General features: G+C 53.9%; 1 protein-coding gene across 5 annotated transcripts in view; it reads right to left on the minus strand.

Annotated features, from left to right (window-relative positions):
- SIK3 (SIK family kinase 3) overlaps window positions 1–22,411 on the minus strand; it is a 70,673-nt gene that overhangs the window by 6,511 nt on the left and 41,751 nt on the right. The window contains exons 4-21 of one of the 5 annotated variants that reach the window (XM_041458118.1): window positions 20,621–20,782; window positions 15,517–15,641; window positions 15,133–15,256; window positions 14,300–14,418; window positions 13,851–13,961; window positions 13,570–13,713; window positions 12,935–13,015; window positions 12,715–12,824; window positions 12,111–12,264; window positions 11,303–11,458; window positions 10,277–10,347; window positions 7,184–7,327; window positions 4,389–4,539; window positions 3,499–3,624; window positions 3,106–3,191; window positions 2,324–2,433; window positions 1,354–1,714; window positions 445–1,142 (exon numbers count right to left, since the gene is read on the minus strand). In XM_041458118.1, coding sequence (XP_041314052.1) covers window positions 445–1,142; window positions 1,354–1,714; window positions 2,324–2,433; window positions 3,106–3,191; window positions 3,499–3,624; window positions 4,389–4,539; window positions 7,184–7,327; window positions 10,277–10,347; window positions 11,303–11,458; window positions 12,111–12,264; window positions 12,715–12,824; window positions 12,935–13,015; window positions 13,570–13,713; window positions 13,851–13,961; window positions 14,300–14,418; window positions 15,133–15,256; window positions 15,517–15,641; window positions 20,621–20,782 — 3,033 coding nt within the window. Of the gene's footprint in view, window positions 1–267; window positions 1,143–1,353; window positions 1,715–2,323; window positions 2,434–3,105; window positions 3,192–3,498; window positions 3,625–4,388; window positions 4,540–7,183; window positions 7,328–10,276; window positions 10,348–11,302; window positions 11,459–12,110; window positions 12,265–12,714; window positions 12,825–12,934; window positions 13,016–13,569; window positions 13,714–13,850; window positions 13,962–14,299; window positions 14,419–15,132; window positions 15,257–15,516; window positions 15,642–20,620; window positions 20,783–22,411 lie in introns of all 5 variants that reach the window. The other 4 variants (XM_041458114.1, XM_041458113.1, XM_041458117.1 and 1 more) reach the window with 4 other exon arrangements.

Raw genomic sequence — 22,411 nt, forward strand, 5'->3', positions numbered from 1 at the left:
GAAGTAGGTCAAATTCCCAAGGGAAGCAGCCCATGGGGCTCCTTCCTTATTCAACCCTGTTTATTACAGAGGCTGTGCCTGCAATTTACTTCAGGCCACAAAAGCCAGAAAGAATCTCGGTAATTCTGTGCTATGCAGAGCACGTCAGGAAACCCTTGGCGCGCCGGCTGGGACGGTGTCCTGGGCAGGGAGGTGAGCGGCTGGCACAGACGGACACCTGGCTGCACTGGCACACCTGGCCTGCACGGGCAGAGCAGGGAGCCTTACCTCTGCTGGGCACCTTATTCCTGAATCCGGGCGCGGGCTGCTGCCTGTACTGGTGCGTTGCCAGCTCCTGCGCGGGGTTAGCAGTTCCTAGCAAAGATTCGGGGTCCCCGTGCCCTCCTGCGTTTACGAGCAGAGGGGTCTCGTGGCAACCTTTGGTCAATGTGTTTGAACTCTTACTGTCAGGAAAGCTGTCCCTGTTTCCCTCGCAGGCGCAGTCCTCCTCCATGCTCTCCGAGTGGAACAGGGCTGGCTGGTGTCCGTATCCCTGCGGCGGTGGCACGGAGGCAGGGACCTGCTGGATACATTCTTGCGCCCTGATTTTTAAGAGATGTTGGGGGCTGTTCTGGGGGTGGTACGTGTCAGCACTCTGATAAGGCAAAGACAACGACTGGCGCTCCGAGAGGTTCTGTCCCATGCTGGTGCCCATATTCCCAGCATCCCCTTGACTCATATGCCTGAACAACTCTTGGAATTCTTGCTGCTGCTGCTGCTGCTGCCGCCGTTTGATGAGCTGTGCAAATTCTGCCTGGGGCAGCCGCATGTCCGTGTGCCCCGTGAGCGAGTGCCGGGGGGAAAGCAGTCCCTGGAGGATGTGCGGTACCTGCTGGTGTCGGCTGTAGTCGGGAGGTGTCGGGGACAACAGTGCCTGCTGTAGTGCCGATGCCGTGTAGTGCTGCTGCTGCTGATGTGCGTTCGGGGGGAAACTGGGGTACTGCTCAAGCTGTGGGACCTTCAGAGCTTGCTGGGCTGCAGGGAACCCCACCCCTCCCGGCGGGCTGTAGTTGCTGGGGGAAACGCGGGGCTGCTCCGGGAACAGGTGGGGGTGTAAGTGCACCTGGTCGTAGTTGGCGGGGGGATACCTGTTCACGTTCAAACTGCAAGCACAAGGAAAAGGACAAGTGACCTCGCTGCTCAATGAGAGCCAGAGCTGCTCCCGCACGGGAGGACAGCAGCCCTGGCCCGGCTCAGCAAGTCCCTCCCAGGGACAGCGAGGGAGCGAGCACAAGGCAGGCTGGCCAGGACACCACGTCCCAGGCTGCCGCTCCCTGCTGTCCCTGAGCCCCAGCAGGCAGGGAGAGCCCTCACCTGTGCGACTCGGCGCTGTCGGCGCTCAGCTGCTTGGACAGCTGCCGGTGGCCGTAGCTGAGGGAGGCCATCAGGTTGGCGCGGTGCTGCATCTGGATCTGGCTGGCGCTGGGGCTCAGGGACATCCCCCGAGCATGGGACGCCAGGCCCTGCCCGCCCACGGAGGCCCCGGGCAGGAGGCTGCTGCCCACCATGTCCCCGGGCTCCTGCACTTGGATGGTGACCTGCTGGGGCTGCGACTGCTGCTGCTGCAGGGCCAGGCACGTCAGCCCCATGGCCGGGGGAGGGGAACAGTTACCCGACTGCGGGAAGATTGTGTTGTGGGAGGGCATCCCTTGGAACTGGGACTGGGAGGCAGCACCTACAAGGAACAAAGACACTCAGCACCCGTGCCAGCCCAGGGCGAGGCTTGGGAGCGAGATCTGCTCCGTTCCCCGAAGTGCTGGACAGGGTTTGGATTAACCTGGGCTAGGGAAAGGTGTCCCTGCCCGTAGCAGGGGGCTGGAGAGGGATGATCTTTAAGGCCCCTTCCAACCCAAAGCAGGCTATGATGCTGTGATTCATTCCATGACTCTGGGCCAGGCTGGGAGCCCGGTACGTGTCCGTATGGGCGCTCTGTCATGCTGTGCCAGCGTGCAAAGGTCGCAGCCAGAGCCCCTTGCACCAAAACAGAAACTCTGCGGGACTGACAGTGATTTGCATAAACCTGAGAATATCAGCCCTTCCTCCCCACCCCCGGGAGCGATAAGTAAGGATCTTGTGACAAGGAACCCGACAGCACATTCCAGCTGGCAGCTTCTCGCGAGCTCTCGATAACACCAGCCCTTGCTGCCAGATGGAGAATCTTTTACATCATCAGCAAACTGTGCAGGGCCTGGGCTGGGGGGGAACGAAGCCCTGGCAACCCCAGGCTGCTTGTGCAGGGTTTGATGGGATCACAGGGCCCTGCCCAGCTCCCAGAACTGCTTACCATGGGGCTGGAGCACGCTGCTGCTCACGGGGGGCGGGCTGCTGTTGGGTTGCCTGAAGAGATGATTGCTGGGGTGGTTTGGGGGCGGGCTGGATGGCTGGATCCGTAACCTACGCAGGGAAACAAGCACCTTCTCACCAGGCCTGCTCCTTGTCAAGATGCCGTCTCAGCTGTGAGAACTGATGCCAAACACTGCGTGTCTTGTTCAAAACAAACACCATAAAGCCCTTGCTGGGGATCCCAAGGTTTCTGCAGCTTGGCTTCTCTTCTGAGAGCCACCTCACTTGTCCAAGTCACACAGGGAGTGAGCATGACCTGTGGCTACCACAGAAACCTGGGGACAAGGACACTGCAGGCTCACCTCCTGACTCACTGCACCTGGTGAGACACCCTGCTCTCATTTCCCATAACTCAGCCTCCCTCACCCACGAGTCAGGGTGCTGAGGGCAAGGAGGCTGAGCTCACCAAGGGCCTGGCAAGGTGTGAGACACCAAGGAAGCATGAGAGAGCCTGGCTGCTGAAGTGGCAGCTTCAAGCCACTCAAAAGGCAGCTCTGTCAATCCTCTGCTCAAAGCAGGTCTGTGCCTTTGAATCAGATTTCTCTGATTCTGAAGTCCTGAGAGAATCCAGCCCGAAGGACCAGGCACATTCACCTGGGAACTGGCACTGTCATTCTGACTCCATAAACCTCCAACTCAGCCTGGCCTCTCCTGAGTGTGTCAGCTCATCCCTGGGCTTCAGGAGGAGTCAAACCCAGAGCTGTCCTAAAGCCATTTCTTTACCTCTGGAGCTGGTGAGTGAGCAGAGCTGGCTGGTTTTCACATGGAGCTTGCAAGGGTGGAGATGGCTGGGGAGGCCGGATACAGTCCTGAACCAGGCACCACAAGAAAACAAGAAGTGTTTGCAGTCAATGTCTCAGTCAGTAAATTTAGAAACACTGCTGGGTGAAGCAGGACATATCCAGATTCACTGAGTGTCAGTCCCTGACTGCAGCCCTGGCTGCCACAGCTACCACAGCAGCTGTGCAAACATCTCTGCTGAAATCCTTCAGCCTTCCCGCTATAGCAAGCCCAGCAAACTCCCCTCCCTCAATCCCCCCGGGACCTGCTCACGAGTTGTGTCTGCAGCAACACAGGAAAACAGAGCTAAGCCTTCAGCAGCTCTGGCTGCACTACCTGAATCTGCTGATGAAGGATCTGGTGGTGCTGCTCCTGCTGGTACAACATGTGCTGCTGCTGCGTCTTCTCCAGCGTCCTCTCGTCCATGTGCCCACCGTACATCTTCTGGAGCTGCTCACACTCCTGCAAGGAATCCAGCACGCCCCATAAGTGACCTTCTGGTGCACAGCACCCTGCTGTGTGCGGAATGGCACGCTCTGCAGCCCACCCCTCTGAGAAAAGCTGGCAAAGCAAGCCTAATCCATTCCCTCTGACAGAATCAGGTGTGCAGGGACGTGGCAAACAGCCAGGAAAGCAACGGGTGCACATGACACCGAGCTGGCACTGCTGTGTTCCCTTAATGCAGGCAGCAAGCTCTGGAAACGACACTTCAAGGTGAGGAGAGCATCTCATTTGTGCCGTGCTGCAAGGGGAAAGGCCTGTCCTGGGGCCAAATCCTGCTCCAGCCCTTGGCAAGCTGTGCCTGCCTGCGCAGGGAATATCCCACAACACACTCAGGAACTGCCCTTTCCTGGGACACCCTGGAACAGCCCCAAACTGCTGCCAGAGGAAATGTGGGAGAGCAGGAGCTGCAGTCTGACAGTGCTGGTGGGCCCTGCACGGACAGGCAGGACACCCATGGGTGGGCACAGCATGATGGTTCTCCCCAGAAAAGAGGAGGCAGGAATCCCCCCAGGTGTCCAACTGCAGGTGAACAGCTCACACATCCAGAGGACACTCAGGGTTTGCTGCAGTCACACAGGGCAGGAACAAACCCTCAGCAAACTCCCGACTGTGTCCCTCAGCTTTGCATGTAAAGACTCCTCTTTTGCTTCCTGAAGCAGCAAGACCCAGGCAGTAGGAATTCCTTGTGGAGGCTGTTTTGAGGACCCTCAGCCCCCTCTCACCTGCTGCAGCTGTTTGATGCTGCTGTTGTTGCCCATCTTCTCCAGGTGGGCTTTGAAAGCCTGGATGCTGGCAGCCCCGTCGGAGAAGCGCCGGACCGGGGAGAAGCGCTCGGTGGGGAGGTGCAGAGTGTTGGAGTCCTTGTAAATAGAACTGAACACAGGGGGAAGGGGGTTAGTGACGTGACACCAGCCAGAACACAAACTCCAGCACAGGCTTTCCATTTCCACTGGCCTCCCAGCTGCCTGGGTGCTCCGCACTGGGCAATCAGAAGGGGCACATAGGAACTGAGCCGTGCCCAAGGCACCTCAAGCACTTCCCCTTCTCAGTGAGGTTTCTTTGCCATCAGAGGGAGCCACATTTTTTTTCAGGAGATGTTTTCTCCCGAAGCTGGGGCTCCCCATTATCACTGAGCTCCTGCCCTGCCATTAGGTGCCACCTGTGTTATCAGGAGCAGAGATAACCTGGCAGACACTCGTCACAACGTGCCTCACAACAAACAGCTGGGGCTCTCTGCCTGCCCTCATGGCTGCCAGGCAAGTGCTATCTCTGGAACCTGATTTCTGTGCAAATCATAGAAACACAAAGTGGTTTGGGCTGGGAGGGACATCTTCCACTAGCCCAGGTTGATCTGAGCCCTGTCCAACCTGGCTTGGACACCCCCAGGGATGGGGCAGCCACAGCACCTCTGGGCACCCTGTGCCAGGGCCTGCCCATCCTCACAGGGAGGATTTTCTCCCATCACCAAGGGATTCCTTTGTAAAGATTCTGCAGATGCCATTTCCAGAGCCCAGCAAGCAGCATTTAATGCACAGGCTCCAGCAGCAGCCTTTGTGTGTGAGAAGCTCATGGAGACGTGGTCTTTACAGCACCTCTGACACCAAACCCAGCAAGAGCCCGCCTGGCTGCAGCTGGAGTGGTCCTGAGCTGCAGAGGTCACTCTGAGGCTCCAGGCTCCCCTTGTCACAAGGTGACTGATGCTGCAGCACTTCTAGCAGGCTGGGCTCTGTTTTGTCCCTGTCTCTGCCTTGGGAGGGCACAGTTCAGCTTCCTTCCAAGGGAAGAGCCGTGCTCCTGCCTTTTGAAGCCATCCCATCCATTATCCTGATCCATTTGTTCTCCTGTTGCATTGATGGAAAGCAGAAGCTACAGATAAAATCATGCTGAGTTTTTGAAACCCATGTGGGCAAGGCAGAACAGCTGCACTTCCCTGTACAGCTGTACTTCAATTCTGCTTTCAGATATTTAACGTGACAAGTAAGAAGACACATAAGATGGCTTAAAATAGGTTAAGGGCTAAAATAAAACCCACCTGCCATTCAATAATGTGGTTTATTTACACAATGACTGCTAATTTCTGTGCCAGGTATGTAATGAACTCACTGTGGAACACTGTGTTTAGACCATGGTCAGATGAAATTTCCATGATTTCACAGGAAAAACACAGAACAGGCTCACAGCACGTTACAACACCAAGAGTGGAACAAGCAGATACCACCCTGCTCATGATGCAACAGCTTCAGGACTCCAGAGCCAAGAGCCAGAGGTGACACCAACATTATTTACAGGGTAAGTGTGTTTAAAGTCTTGTAAAAATTCCGTTCCTGCTGTGTGTGAGGGACTTGGCTTACCTTTAGGATTTGCAGCAATCCTGAAAGCAGGACACAGCACATTCTGCTTGTTTTGCAAGCTGCACTCCTCTTCCTATCAAGCTGTGGCCCTAGAAATGTTTCCCCTCTGCTCTTCCCATCCCCCAGGCACCTCTGAGGGAGTAACTTGAGGGCAGAGAGGTGCTTATCTTGGTTTTCCAGCTCCAGCGTGGCACTAGCACTGTCTCAGCCTGCTCAGAGTTCACCTGTCCCTGCTGATTACATCAGTGCTCAGCTCAGCAGGTCTCTGGCTCCAATAAATAGGGCTTTGTCAAGTCTGCCACTGTGAGCTGCCTGAGGGGCTGAACAGCAGCACCAGCCTGGCCTGGCAGCCACTGCTTTCCCAAGAGGCAGCAAACTCCAGCGTGCAGCTGGTTTGCTCCTAGCACTGAGGTGTCAGAGCACTTCCAAGCATTTTTTTGGAGGGTGTTTTTTTTTTTGTTAAGAGGAATTTAAGCTCCCTCTGTGGCATTAGCATCTCCGGTTGACTGCTGTGACAAGGACTGTGTCACATTAACACCTCTCCATCAGGACTGTCCCTCCCCCACATCCTGAGTGTGTTTAGATCCAATCCAAAAGTTCCCTCTTTCCCAGACACTGTGATTGTTTTTTTCCTTCCCCAACCAGACTCCTTTTCTCACATCATTCCCATCAAGGGTTCAGGTGAGAAATGAAATTACTCTCGAGGAGCTTTGCACAGAGACTTTGCAGTCAGAACACACAACTCTGGTGCAGAACAGTGAGGGTTTTAAGCTCTGCCGTGGATGACTCTTGGTGCAATCTTTTGCCTGTATTTGCCTCCAAAAACATTCTGTAGCAAATCTGCTACCTTGATGCCTACCATTACACAGGGAAAAGCTTTCCTCTATAAAAATAGCTTATTCCCAATATTTCTGTGATGGCAGCCATTCCAGCAAATCATTTCCAGCCACAAAAGCGGGACTGGAGGGAAGAGCCAGCTGATTCCTGCTGGTCCCTGCAGGCAGGGGGTCAGACACCCTCTGCTCTGTGGGTCTGCTCTTTGTCCCTGTTCCTCCTCCTCCTCCTCACCCCTCCCTGCCAGCGGGGTGTCCTCAGTGCTCCATTCCAGGGCCAGCTGGGCAGGATTCCTGGCGCAAGCTGCCCGGCCGGCCGGTGCCGTTACTCACCGGTGCTGGTCGGGTCCCAGGTGTGGAGCCCAAGCCCGGGGTCGGAAGGACTGCTGTCCTAGCTGCCTCTGCAAGTCTGGAGGGATTTCAGCTGTAGGGTTGGTCATGGCCAGAGTGTGCCTTTTTGACCTATTTGCCAAGTATCTGCAACAAGCAGGAGCACATTTTATAAGAGACTGATGGGAGTACTCCGAAAACAGGGAGTGTTAGAAAACCCAGAGAAAACGGGGAAGGAAGAAGCTTGTGCAGTGCTCAGAACATGCCACGGACACGCTGCCCGTGCCTGTCACAGCACTGGCTCCCCAGTGCTCTGGGGACAAGTGTGCTATCAGCTGCTGGTGCTCCACTGCCAGCCTTGGAAGGAAAGAGGAGCCGTTTGCTCTTCCTTGAGGTTTCACCTCAAGGGGAATGCTGGTATGTCCCTTTGGGAATACCCACCTGCCCTCAGCGGGCATTCACTGCACCACAGGTCTGCCCTGTGTCCCAGCCCGGGGAGCCAGGGCACAGATAACCCAGCGGGAGCTGGGCACAGAGCAGAGCTGCTGCTGCCCGGGAGCCTTCGCTCCTCAGAGCGAGCCTGCACACCCCGGCTCCGGCCACCGTGTCCCAGCAGGGGAAGGGTGCGAGGAGCATGAGGAAGGGCTGGGCTGAGGCAGGGCTGTGCCAGCCCGGTCCAAGTGCGCCATCTAGTCCCTGCTCAAAGTCGGGAATGGCCCGGGATGCGCAGGGAACGGGAACCGAGCAGCGAGAGGGTTCCTCCCTCTGGAGCCACCAGCACCAGGGCTGGGCTTGCTTCTCACACCTGAGCTGGGAGGCGACAGCTTAAACAAAAGCCCGCTCTGCGCTGGAAAAGAGCTGCAGGTCTCCTGCAAAGCCCCCAAAGACCGGGGAGGGGGAACTCGGAGCTTTGCTCCAGCAAGGATGTGAGGAAGGACCAGGCAGTGCTGAGAGCTGCTGCCTGCCTGCTGCTCCTGGCCCAGCCGAGCCCAGGGCAGTGGGGCTGGCACAGAGGGGCTGAAGCCCCTGCCCAGGGCTGGCACTGCAGCCAGGCTGTGCCCGCTCAAGGCCGCTGGGTGAGCTCAACCCTTTCTGCCCTGTGGACCAGCAGCGAGGCAGCTCCGGTGAGCAGGCCAAGCACCACTCGGGCAGTGACACCTGCACACCCTCACCTTGCTGATTTACCCAGCTACTGCCCCCGGGAAGCAGAAAGAGCAGCAAGCAAGACAGACTTGCCCAAACCCAGCCTCTCTTTGCTGCTGAAGCCACTTAAGCAGAAGCAGCAGGTTAACAGTGCCGTGGTGCCCCGCCAAAGCCCGTGCCATTAGCTGTTTAAGAATCATTTGATGTAGACAGGGAAAGGTTCCCAAAGAGCTTTACTGTTGTGGTTTGGTAAGATCATTTTATTTCAGCCCTCCAGGGAACAATCCAATCACGAGCTCTAACAGCGTTTCGGGTGGAAGAAAGTTTCCCAAAGCTCAAAGGAGATGTGACTGTTCCCTGGAACAGAGAGAAGACTGTGCTCTGCTTTCAAGGTCAGATTAAGGAGGGCAAAAGCTGCTCACTGGTGGCTGCAAACAGAGTATTTGGGGCAGTGTTCTGAGAAGCTAAATATTTGCATCTGTCCCTGATGTTAATGCTATTTACCCTTCTCCTCTGATGACTACTGACATGTCGCAACACAAGGGGTGGAGAACAAGTTAACACACAACCTGGATGGTGCTTTTTCAAGGCCATCTGGTGGAAGAAGAACATGTGCTGTGAAAGAACTAAGGGCAGCACTGCTGAGAGCAGAGAAGTGACCTCTGAGTCCAAGGGGACTTGGTTTTCAGTGGGATCTGAACATTTCAGTGCCTTGCAAAACACTACACAGGGGTTTCAAAATGTTTCCAGCTGAGCTAATGCTTTAAAGGCTCAGCTGAAACCTTCAGGTTTAGAATAGTGAAAATCTGCCCAGGTAAGATGTCGAGGCATCCCCTTGCCAAGAATGAGATTTCTCATGTTTGCACAGCCAAGAAGACCACCTGCTGTCTGAGGTGCTGTCAGAGGACATTGCTGGCCCCATACTGTAACTGTTAATGGCTGTTCAAGCTATTATTATTGAGGCTACAAGTAGACTTTCCAGGCTGAGGTATGCAAAAGGAGTCTCAGTGCACAGCCTGACACTGCTCACACCCACTGTTCCCTGGGAGCACTGAGAGGAGCACAGCTGGCCAAGGCTCTGGAGCATGATCTGCACCCACCCCAGGGTCACCCTGCCTGCAACAACCCCCAGTCTGAACCCTTGTGAGCCCCTGAGGAGCCACTCCCTTACCCAGGTGATGACCTGTACAAAGGGGGATCCAGAAAGCTCTTCCAGTTTGAGGTAAGAAGCAGGAGCACCCACCACATGTAGTGCCCAGCTGGTTAGCAGAGAAGAAACTATGCAAAAGCTCCTAAGAAAATGTTAGCAAGGCCATGGTTAGTGTGTTCATGGACTGAGAAAGTACAAGCACATTCTACCCACTTCCTACAATGTGTTTAGAGCAGACACAGAGAACAGAAGTTCCCAGCCTGAGAGCTAATAATGCTTCCCTTATTGGAGCAGACTATTTTAAGGCCTGATGCTAAAATTAGCAGCTAGAGGTACCCGTAATTCCAGCAAGCTCACTTTGTTTGAGGCATCAGAGTTGGATGTTTACTGCATGTCTTGATACAAAAGCTGCTGCACTGGCACCCAAGGCCACAGAGGAGATTCTCCCACCTCCAGCACCCAGCAGGGAGGGGAATCCCTCGGCACTCACTTGGCAGGTTAGTGTGGATCGCATGCTGGTGCACACTAAGCAAAGGAATTTAGCAGTTCCAAGAGTTTCTGGAGAACCTACTGCTCAATCAGCTACCAATTTCAGGGGAATCCAGCTTTGCAAGCACCCAGTAGTGCCAGAGGAGCAACTGCCTACAGTAATCAACACCCAGAGGAACAGGAGAAGTGTTGAGCCTTCGCTGTAAAATCAACAGTGGTGCCCTGAGGAGGTGGCTGTGCTTGAACCAGCTCTGGAACGGCCCAAGGTGAGCCTTGTGGAGGTAGGAAGGGCAAATGTTAACAGTGGGAGTTACCTCTGCACAGCTTCCTGGTCCGGCTCCCCGTCGGAGCTCTCCTCGTCCACAGGGGTGACAGCTGGCACAGCCTGTGGAGAGAGAAGCCACGGCTCAGGAGGACACCCAGCACAGTCCCCTCCATGCAGGGGACACCTGATCTTCCCAAACAAGCTTCCACAGGGGTGTGTGCTGGCTCCTCTGCAGCACCAAGGAAACCTGGCCAAGAACCCCTTCCAACATTCCTTCCCCAGTCCAAGTGCCTGGGCAGGGCTGCTGCTGCTTGGAGAATTCATTGACACAGATGCACGCAGGGAGTGAGAACACTCCTGAGATGGACACTGGAGTTTTCTCCATGGGATCAGCAAAGGACAAAGCAACCATTACAGTGTGCCCTTGACAGACCTGCTAGACAGACCTCTGTGGGTCCAAAAAAGAATGTTTTAAATAAGAGACAATAAACAACCTTATGAACCAAAGCCGAAGAATTCCAACTCTTTCTTCGACCGTTGGGCTAGGAAAAAAGGACTCTTGGGGTCATCCTGACTGCAAGAAACCCAAGATCAGTTCCAGAGAGGAACACACAGCCTCACTTGCCACCTCCAGGAGAGCACAGCAAGTCCTGCAAGGGCAGCAGGAGCAAGCAGTGAGCAGGCACACTCCTGCAACGAGCAGGCACATCCCTGCAGCGAGCAGGCACAGCCCTGCAGTGAGCAGGCACACTCCTGCAGCGAGCAGACACATCCCTGCAGCGAGCAGGCACAGCTCTGCAGCGAGCAGGTACACCCCTGCAGCGAGCAGGCACAGCCCTGCAGCGAGCAGGTACAGCCCTGCAGCGAGCAGGTACAGCCCTGCAGCGAGCAGGTACACCCCTGCAGCGAGCAGGCACAGCCCTGCAGCGAGCAGGTACACTCCTGCAGTGAGCAGGTACAGCCCTGCAGCGAGCAGGCACACCCTTGCAGCGCTGGGCCTGCTGTGACCTGGGCACAGCCACCTCTGCCTGCGGGAGGGGATGTTTTGAAGCTCCTGCCTCCCTGTGCTACTCACTGGCGTCATGGTGACGAGCGGCGAGGGGCCCCGGGGCCGCTTGAGCAGCTGCTGCGCGTGCAGCTGGATGTTGGCCCCGCCGTCGGACGCGCGCCGGCCCAGCGGGCCCATCCCGTTCAGCAGCTGCAGCGTGGGGGGCTGCAGCAGGGACTGCTCCTGCAAAACACACACACAGCACCGTCAGCCACGCCGGCCACAGCCCCAGGTCACACACAGGAGATGACGAGCCCTCTGGGATTCAGGGATGGCAACAGCGTCTCGAGGGATGTGGGGCAGGGGCAGGGGATGAGCAGGGTTTAACTCTGCAGCTCCCTGCATGCTGCTTTAGCTGCCAGGTAGGCTGCAACCTGCAGCTCAAAGCCAGGCAGCACAGTCCTGTTTCTCCCCAGCCCATTTATTAATTTCATATTGCACTGCTCTTTCATTCTTCAGCTTTTTCACAGCATCACAGAATGGTTTGGGTTGGAAAGGACCTTAAAGATCATCTCATTCCAACCCAGTGCCATGGGCAGGGACACCTTCACTATCCCAGGCTGCTCAGAGCTCCACCCAGCCTGGCCTTGGACACTTCCAGGGATGGGGTATCTGCAGCTTCTCTGGGCAACCTGTTCCAGTGTCTTACCACTCTCACAGTAAAGAATATTTTCCTAATATTTGATCTAAACCTACTTTAGAGAGCCAACTGGAATCACACATGAAGAGAGTAATTCTTGAGGCTCATGCAGTCCAAGGAGTGACAAACAGAGGGAGCACAAACACCCCTCCCACCTGGCAGGGCACAGAGCACAGCAGGGATCCTGGGCAGTACCTTGTACTCCAGCTGCCCCGTGGGCTGCAGGTTCTGCCTGGGCAGCACATTGTGCATGAAGTTCACATTCGGGGTCACCTGCAGGAACGGAGCCTGAGGAGTGACACGGGGGAAGCCAGGCAGGAGCTTCTGCAGGTCTTCCATGACTTCCGTCCTGGACAATCACATTTGGAGAGGGGAATTAGCCATGATGTGAGGAAACCCCTCACAGACCCAGTACACCCAGCTTTTCTTCACAAAAAGCTTCTTTTATTTCTGGAAAATGGTCACAAAGAGCAGCCAAGCCACTCTTTGGTTTCATTTGTCCCTTTTTTCCCCTCCATGTTGAGATTTGGCAGAATTAGCTCTTGGGCATTAACCTCGATGGCATTTATCACAAAAACTCCACCTTGGACATGACAGCAGTGCAGCTCAGGTGAGACACCTGCCTTGACCAAAGCACAGCTTACCCAGAGCTGGTCAGGAAGGGCAGGAGGAAAGCACCTCATCCCCATCTAAAATACTGACCAAGCTGTGCAGGGGCACTGGCACCTTTAAAGGAACACCCAGAAGGACCAAAGTCACACGCTGGGAGTGAATGCCCAGGCTGGAGAGCAGTACTCACCGTGGGTCAGCTACTCCCACTGTGTGCCTCCTCATGGAGAGGTAACGGACCAGAGCCTCAGGTGATGGCTCCTCCCCTTCATCACTGTCCAGGTTCATTGTTCCATCAGTCTGGGCAGGACAAGCATTGGAGATGTTGAAATGCAACGTGAGGATCGAAGGAAAGGCTTCAATGTGAGCCAGACAAAGAGCTTTGCAGGGGTCATGGGGATGTGCCTCACCTCCACAATTTGGTTCTCAGGGTTGATGAGCTGCACTTGGGGCACGCTGATGTTCATGGTGTTGCCTGTCTGTTCTGCCTGCTGAGTGGAGAGATCAGGATCAGAAGACACAAACACAGCATTGCTTTACAAACACTGCTGGACTAATACCATCCCTAAGCACCTGGACCAGGGAGGTGACCCTGGAGCCAGTGAACAGCTGTTTATTCTCAAGAGGCTGCCTTGCTTACCCCCCTTCCTTCTGTTCAGGCAGGGTCAGCATCTCTTCTGCTTCCCTTATGGCCTGGCCTCTCCCAAAGCAAGTGCTCATTGCTCCATCAGCAGCACAAGGTGGGGAGGAAGCATCACACAGCAGCCCTGGGCTGGGAACTCCAGCTCCCAATAACTCCCTCCGTTCCTTCCCCTGTCACTAAGCGAGCAGGAGACTGCCTGAAGGATGTTCAGCCAACGCACAAACTGCTCCTAACCTCTCCTCACCTCAGGACTAGGGCACCCTAAGCACAAACCAAAACCTCAGACGAGGAACATTTGCCACTCCAGCCAGGGTGTGGACACCCACGAGCAAGCCTGAGTTTAGCAGGTAAGGGAGTGGCTGGCCCTGCAGGGCTGGAGGAAGGCTGGCAGAGGGGATGCACCTGGATGTTGGCCGAGGTGGGGAAGGTGACGGTGCGCGGGATGCTGGGCGAGGCTGCGATGCGCAGGTTCTTGTGCCTCTTGAGGCGGTCGCACAGCAGGCTGTAGATCGCGCTGTAGTGATCGTACGCGTCGGCTCGCAGCGACTGCAAGGCAAAGCACAGCTGTCACTCCCTCCTGGGCAGCGATAAAATGCATTTTATGCTGTGCTGGGGCTGCTCAGCTGCCACCAAACGCAGCCATTTGTCAGCGAGAGGAGCAGGCAGGGCACGCCGGGCCTCACCTGCACCGTGCGCTCCTTGTCCAGCCCCATGTCCGCCATGGCCAGCAGCACGTCCTCGTTCAGCGGCTCCAGCTGCCTCTCGGTCTTCAGGTGCTGACACTCTGCTATCAGCTGTGAGGGCACAGGCACAGTCAGAGCTGACATTCCCAAAGGCACACTGATGAGTCACAGCGCTCCCAAGAGCCCAAGCACCGGGCTCTGGCTGCAGCTGGCGTGAGGTCTGATGGCAACCGAGCCGAAATCCTCTGCCCCAAGCTCCCAGTGCCACAGGGGAAGATACAAAAATGTACATAGATAAGGAGTGATGTGGAAAGCAAGGCCAGGAGACAGAGAAAAGGGAAAGGCCACGCCTGGGAATGAGTGTTCCCGAAGAACAGAACCAACACTGCAGCACCACGTGCCCAGAGCTCGTTTGAGTCACCGAGCAGACCCTGTTCATTGCTGCTCACCCTGTCAAACTCTGCATCAGCCTCCCCCAGCTTCATCCACTTGTGTTTGCAGATCTGCTCCATGGAGAGCCTCTTGCTCGGGTCCAGCACCAGCATGTGGCGGATCAGGTGTTCGCACTCTGCCAGGGAAGAGAGGCCGGGTCACCCACAGGGAGGGACACGGCTGCTGCAGCGTTCCCTTTCCAAGCTCCCCTCTGGGGAGTCACCTCACAGAAACACTGCTTCTCTGCACTTCACACCTGCAGGTCCCCAACGTGCCTCACTGCTGCAGACACTGACTCCCCTGTGCTAGGAAGGAGGGAAGCCACCAGGCTACACAGAGCCCTGTCACCCTGTCCCTCCCCATCCTGATGTGAGTGGCTTTTGGAGGAGGAGAGCAAAGGGTCCTGAGAATGTTCTCCACTCCACAGCTGTGCCATTGTATTACACCTGTGCTGTCACCAAGAGGGACTGCTGAGGCTCTCCCGTTTAGGCTGGGATCTAAGTTTGCTTTGGAAGCTCCATATTTTAGCAGAATTTTCTGCACGGAGAGAACCTCTTCCCCAGATAAGACAGCAAGCAAGGAACTCTTCAGCTGGGAAACTCCACGCAAAACTGTTCCTTAACCTGACAGCAGGCAACTGAGTACCTACACGTGACTCTTTGTTAGGCTGATTTTAAATGAAAATTAATCACACTTTTCACACCCAAGATTTATTATTAAAGTGTTTTTGCAGCAGCAGGACACAAACGCTCATCTCTGACGGAGCTGCTGCTGGAAATTCCTGCCCCACAATGCCATAAAAAGCTGAAAGTGAGGGAGGTGCAGCGGAAAGCCCCGAGTGCCCCCTTACCTGTGGACATGAAGAAGGGGATGCGGAATTTGCCGCTGAGCACGCGCGCGCGCAGGTTCTGCAGCGTGCTCCCGTCGAAGGGCAGCGCCCCGCACACCAGCACGTACAGCACCACGCCGAGGCTCTGCGCACAAAACAAACCCGTCAGCAGCGCCAAACCCAACCAAAATCCATCCCTGGGCAAGGCGTGCTCCTGGTGCCTCCCCACAGGGAAAATGCAGGATGGAGCAGCCAGAATGCAGCTCTGGAAATGTTTCTTTGGAAAACGCTTTTTGCTGTGTCAGGGCTTTTCTCCAAGACATGTACTGAGCACTCAGGAAGCAAAGCCAAACAAACAGAGCGAAAATCACATCAAAGTCAGAGAGGAAGAGGCTCATCACATACCCAAATATCAACCTTTGGCCCATCGTACTCCTTGCCTTCAAAGAGCTCTGGAGCAGCATAGGGAGGACTCCCACACCAGGTTTTAAGGAGCTGGCCAGGGGTGAAGATGTTGCTGAACCCAAAATCTGAAAGAACAAAGAGAACCGATGAGAGGAATGTGATTCACTCCAACTGCCCTGAACAAATGGTATTTCAGTAACTTGCTGAGTCTGGTAAGGTCACGTACCATCCTGTAATGGGTAACTGGTACACAGACACTGGAAATGCAATCACTGAGGTTAGAAAAGACCTCCAGGGTCATCAAGTCCAACCTGTGCCTGATCCCCACCTTGTCACAAGCCCAGAGCACTGAGTGCCATGTCCAGTCTTTCCTTGGACACCTCCAGGGTGGCGACTCCAAACCTCCCCGGTGCCCTGAGCTCTGGGCACTGCCAGCAAGGACAGAGTGCAAAGGGAAAAAGAATGGGAATTTTGATTTTTCCAAAAAACACTACAGGGTTATGGTGGGCAACTCTACCAAAAGAGTCAAATCCTTCACCAAGAGCAAATCATAAATCCTGAAAGAGAAAGGTCTTCACCTCGCAGGCAGCCAGCCATCAGCTTACGTGGGCACTAATGGCATTCTCTGTTAATTAATCTGCCTCCCCCTGGCTCACAGCTGGGACCTGCACTGCAAAGGGCAAGGAAAACAGTCTGGATCCAAGAGAAGGGAGCTGGTTCTTGTAAAAAGAAAGAATCTTCACTAAATTTCCTTCCTTTTTTTCTCCACAACTGAACTGAAGCAATCCAGACCCAGAGAGGAGTTCTGAGGTGTCCACATGTTTTTCCTAACACATTTAAGATTACTCAATATTACCAGTTAATTACCAATTAACTACCAGTTCCACACTGACTTCCAAGTGAGGATCACCAGTGATGCCAACAGCTCCGTGCCACAGGCAGGAAAATCCCACCAGCACTCCCCAGAATGCACTCATTGGTGAGTCCATGCTCCCTCTTGCTGTTCTCCTTACAGGATTTTCCATGACCTAATTTCAGGTGACTCCTCTCCTCCTTTGCACAGCGTCTGCAGAACCCAGCAGCCCACCTGGCACTGCTCCTGCCAGCTCAGCTCCAGGGGGCACAGCCAAATTCCTTCTCCCTGTCCCTTTGCAGGATTTATGCACATGGAGAATACCTAAATCAGCCTGTTCTGTGGAAACACCTGGAGTACACGCCAGGCTGCTCCAGACAGAGCAGAGATGGTAAATGTTCTTTAAAGGCACTGTGGAATCAAAACAAGGCACTTACACGCCCGTTGGGTTTTTACTGTTGGCAGTGAAGCCTTCTAAACCTCCAGTCAGCCTTTGGAGGACAATTCCAGGGAAATAGCACACAGCTGCACAATTGTCTTTTCCACCTCTGCAAGCTTTTGAGCTGCTGTCTCACGTTCAAAGCAGGATGTGTAACAAGTGCCTGAGTTACAGCCACTGGAGCCAGCAATAAACGCTGCAGCACTGGATGTATTTCCCAACACACAGCATTTGTATCAGGTTTAGACATAAACTCCTTATGACTGTGGAATTTTGGCACTTCCCATATATTGAGCAAGTTATCCTAGTTTAGTCACTTCTATTTGTCCCTGCAAGTACACGAGCGGGCTTTGGGGAACCACCTGTATTTTCCAAGGAGCGCACAGCCGGGAGCAGCTCCAGCCCTGCTCAGGTGACAGGCCCGAGGTGCTCCCCACTCTGCTGCACAGGTCACAGCGAGTGTCAGCAGCAGGGGCAGGGCTGTGCCATTCCAGGGCTGTGCCATTCCAGGTCCATGCCATTCCAGGGCTGTGCCATGCCAGCTGGCAGCACCGCAGCCTCGGAACAGACACGCAACAGCTGCCTCCTGCACCCTCCTCTGCTTCCTGCAGATTGGCCGGCTGGGAAGCTTCACCCCTTCCCCATCGTGCTGAAATCCATCCAGGGATTCACAGCTCTTTTGGACAGGGAGAGGAGGTGGGGAGAAGGGGAAATGCAGAGTCTGTCCTTAGGAAACAGGGCCAGAGCTGAGCGCTCGCCCTGCGGCTGCCCCGGCCTGGGGTGGAACCTCTCCCTGGGCAGGGATGCTGTGCCCAGCCCCTCCTGGGCACAGGGCAGGCAGGCTGCTGGGCTCTGCAGGGAGCTGGAGCCAGCAGATCCTCTACAGGGACACTGCTCCCAGCCTGGAAACGGTTTCCAGATCCCACCTGCGCTGCAGGACTGAGGTCAAGGCTGGGGAAAACAGCAGGGCTTTAAAAACCCAAAGAAAGTTCACGGGAGGACTTGAAAACCCCGGAGCAACTAAGCACAAAATCTAAACCAAACAAAAACACAAATTACGACTTAAATAAACTTTCTTAAAATCTATGGCCAAGGAGATGCATAAATCCAAATCCTCAGGGAGCAATCAGGTCACATTCCACAAACAGATGCAGAAGGAAAGAGGCATTTTTGAGCAGCAAGGTGAGTCACAATGATGTGATATAGGGAAAATATTTAAAACAAACATCTCTGCTACAAAACAGTGGGTCCAGTCCCTCAAGTTTCCTTGGACTGGAGCTCAGGGAGTGGCTTCAGTCTCTGCCCAACAGGGATTTGATCCTCAGGAGGGGAAGGAGCAGCTGACTCCTGCAGACGAATGCAAAGCGATGCATAGATCAGATTCCTCTCCGAAACCATACCCGGGAAGGCCGGGGTGTTTAGCAATCATCAACTCCTGGCTGAACTCTCCAGCTGGGAGCACAGGGAACGCAGTGCCAGCAGCTACTGACTCAGCCTCTGAGAAGGTACACTGGAGAAAAAGCATCCATGGGAAAAATGAGAGCGAGGGTCACAGCGTTGGGATCGCGGTGTTTACGGAAAAATAAGGAGGCAGCAATCAATCAAACCCCAGCCCAAAGAGTGCCCACCACTGAGAGCAGCAGCACTGCCCACCCCGGGGCTGAGAGCTGCGACCTGCCGAGTGCCAGGCAAGGGATTTCAAGCTGCAAATGGATGTCAGGCAGAAAGTGCCGGAAAATCTGCACTGATGAGAGTCAGGAAAGCTCCAAAGTTTGAGTCAGACACAGTTAACGGGCTTGGCCCAATAAGTGAAGGTTCAGCTGGTTCTCCACCAGTGCAACTGGTGTGTGCATTTCTGTAGCATTTCTCCTGGGAGGTCTGCTGTGATCTGTTGCTATCACTTTTTTTTTTTTTTTTTTTTCTCTTGAAACAATGGAAGAACTGGTGTCAAGTTGTAATTGATGAGTTATAGGGAGAAAACTTAATACTTGGAAAATCCTATACCATAAATCAGCTTTTCCAGGCTACTTTTCAAAGCACTACAGCATCTTCCTGCCAAGGCAAACACTGCCACCACCAGGGTGGGGACTATCTCCTGGAGTCATTCTGGGAGCACAGATTTGGAAGGAAAATAGTTTCCAACTCCCTCAGATAAAAAAAGGTTTCCACAATTTCCAGAGCTTCTCAGCCTGCTCATGTGGACATTTCTCCAGCAAATCCAGCTGAATTCCAGTTTCCACCTGGCTTAGTTTTTAACTTCTCGCTGTTTGCCAGGCACCCTCCCCCTCCACACAGAGCGGATTTTTCCCGTGAACACAAGATGGCCTCAAACCATTAGTGCAGCCTTTGCATGAAACACCAGAAATGCTGCTCAGAGACTCCCCAGCAGCCTCTCCCTGAGCTCCACAACCCCTCCACTCCTACTCCAAGGAGCTGCACTCCTGCTGCATCAGCCTGTCTGTCACTTATCTCCTGCTCCCAGAACAGTGAGGAGCAGGTTATCATCCCTGTGCCAAGGAGGACATGGCTCACACTGTTAAGCACCACAGGGAAGTCCATGAAGTCCATCTCTCCTTCCTATTCCTTCCCCACTCCCTCCTCACAGATGGAGTGTGAGGGAAGCACAAGAAATTGCTGATGATTTTACCACGAACTGAGTGTTGAGCTCTAATCTAACACCTTAGGATGGTACAAGAGAGAACAGCAACAATGAGCTAGACTGTTTCCTTTCTTCAAGATGCTATCTAGACAGAGGAGTATTTCCTAAGTCCCAGAAGTAAAATTGCTCAGACTGAAAAGTTTTGTAGCCCTCAGCACCTAAAAAAAAAAAAAAATCAAGTTACCAACCCTTGCAAAAGACAACAATCTCACCAGAAAGTCTGCTAGGAGAGGGAGCAACCAAGTGCTTTCTAAAGGTGCTCTGCTGTGCTCTAGGCTCTGGGAGAATTAAATGCTGAGTACAAGATCTACCACTTCCAAAGCCCATGAAATGAGATGAGCAGAGCAGAATCACAGAATATTCTGAACTAGAAAGGACCCACGAGGATTGAGTCCAACTCTTAAGTGTTAAATCTCATTGGTTCAATTGGTCATAATCCCACCAAGCCCAATAAAGTCAAGCCTAGTCAGTGCCCCCCAGAGACAAGACAAGGCTCAGTCTCATGGTCAGAGGATCACAGACATGCAGCTCTGTGTTAGGTCAGGACAGAAATGCCCAGGGAAGAAGCTCTCTGGAAGGGCAGCTAGTGACAAAAAAAATCCCACTGCCCAAAAGTGAGGGCCTGTGTGTTCAGCTGCTTCAGCTTCTCTCCCTGCAGGGAATAAAGCCCCAAAGCACTGAGGCCACTCTGACTCTGTCACACCACATTGAGAACGATTCCAGGAGCACAGTTTCTCCTTCACTGCTCCACCATCCACCTTGTCACCCCTACTTTGCCATTCCTGCTCTCTCACCTAGCCTGACCTGCTCTGAAGAAGCCCTGAACCAGCAGCAGGACTCAGAACAAGGTCAGTTTTGTGATACTGTCTCACCCATCACCCAGAGGAGTGAACGCCGCAGTGTCTGCAGCCTGGGAAGCCAAACCTGCCTTTTTTTCCTTCTTCTTTTACTTTGCACTACTCGAAGGGAGGTATAAATCTCCTGGCTACAACCTGGCAGTTCCAGCTCTGGGCAGCAGGCCACACAGAAATCCAAAGCTTCCTTTAGCTGCACCACGTTTCCTTCTCCCTGAATACCTGGAAGCAGCCAGTGCCTACATTTATTAACTCCTGAGAGCAGCTGCCTTCCTCCCACACCGCTCAGCTTAGCTCACCTGCTATTTTGATGTTCAGGTTTGCATCCAGGAGGAGATTTTCTGCCTTCAGATCCCTGTGGACTATGTTACGACAGTGACAGAAGTTGACAGCAGCCACGATTTGCTTGAACTTCCTCCGGGCTTCCTTCTCGGCCATGCGCCCGTGGGCCACGAGGTGATCTGTGAGGTGGAGGAGAACACAGGGTTATGGACACAGGGGCTTCTGCTGCTCGTGGACAGAGCTGGGGAGGTGGGAGCAATGTGGGCACAGCGTGGTTTCCAGCTCCAGCAGCAGAGGCACGAGCAGGGTCAGGCACACTGCTGCCAACCGGTCCTCGCCTGGGCTGGCTCTGAGGGAAAGGCTTTGAAATTAGTGTTATATAGAGGATAGCTGAGGGGATGCCTGGACAATCAGAACTGATTTGTACACAAGGGCAAAGGCTTTAAAATGTTTTTCTACATCAAAATAAAAATGAAGCCTTTCCAGCCTCTGCCCTCAGTCAGACCCCAAGCCTGGTGCCACATCACCTCGAGAGGTGCAGCTTCCTGGCCACGTGCCATGCTTCCTTCCCCTGGTTTTTCACAGGAAACGTGTCTTTGGTCTAACATGCCTCCAAGATAACTCCTGCTGGAACCAGCGAGCTGCCAGGTAGTCACAGCCGCAAGCAGCTGCTCACCTCAGCTCTGCAGCCAGCACAGCTACCAGCAGCTGCAGGAGGGATTTGACATCCTCCCTCTCTGTGCATCGACATCCTTGCGAAATCCAAGAAAGCATTTCATGACAAAAATGGAGCTGGCCTCCACTACGGAAATCTGAGCACTCCCAAATATTTTGCTGAAAGCCTGTGCTCTCACTCAAAGGTAGTGTTTGCTGCCAGCTGGGCTTTCCTTGGAAGCCAGCACTGCACACACGGACAGGAAAAGCCTCTCCAAGAGATCACAAAGGCAGGCACACAGCAGTGACCCAGCTGAAGTTCAATCCACTTAAAACCTGGAAGCACCAGGCTCACAGAAGCCACTTGTCACTGTCCCACGAGTAGGGATGGACAGGCAAGAGACAGGCAGCAGAAAAGGCAAAGAAAGGAAGCCTCGTTTCAGGAGGTTGTAACTACTTGGTTGGGCCATCAAGTTGGCCTCAAAACATCTCTGGCCAAAATTAGGCTGAAATTATTCACATCCTTCCCTAAACTCCCTTAAACTGGGGGCTCAATACAGATATCTGTTCTTGAAAATAATAACAATAAATCACTTGTGCAGGTTTCTCATCAGGTGGTTGTGTTTTTCCCCAGTCACCCATTCATTAAAATACCTGTGACATAATTGACTCGCAGTAAATACTAATTACCAAGATCCATCAAAGCAGTTGTGCTGCTCCTGACTGCACAGCAACCTACTTCTGCCTTTGCCCACTCATGTTGTGCAAGAGACTCGACGTGTTTTTCAAAGAACTTGTCAATTAACTCTTGTTCATCGGATAAACTTATTCTGTAAGCAAATCTGAACCAGGGCTGGAGAAGGAAAACCATCACCAAGTCAAATCTGACCCTCAGCTTGCTCGCCGGGCAAAGCAAAGTCACCATCTCAAATTACCCCGTCGTATTTCATTAAGGCATTTGCATGGTCATAAATTTGTGACTCTAAGGAGACTGACAGCAGAGCACAGCAAGTGCTGCTCCAATTTAAGCCACTGATCAACAGGTAATAGCTCAGCTCCTAAACAAGGTCATTCACACCTTCTGCTCCACTGGGATTTGGGAGCCAGCCTGTCCATACAGCAAGTGCCCTGGAAACAAAGCACAAGGCTCCAAT

Source organism: Pyrgilauda ruficollis, unplaced genomic scaffold (genome assembly GCF_017590135.1).
Source record: "Pyrgilauda ruficollis isolate IOZ18807 unplaced genomic scaffold, ASM1759013v1 scaffold126, whole genome shotgun sequence".
Classification (NCBI taxonomy): domain Eukaryota; kingdom Metazoa; phylum Chordata; class Aves; order Passeriformes; family Passeridae; genus Pyrgilauda; species Pyrgilauda ruficollis.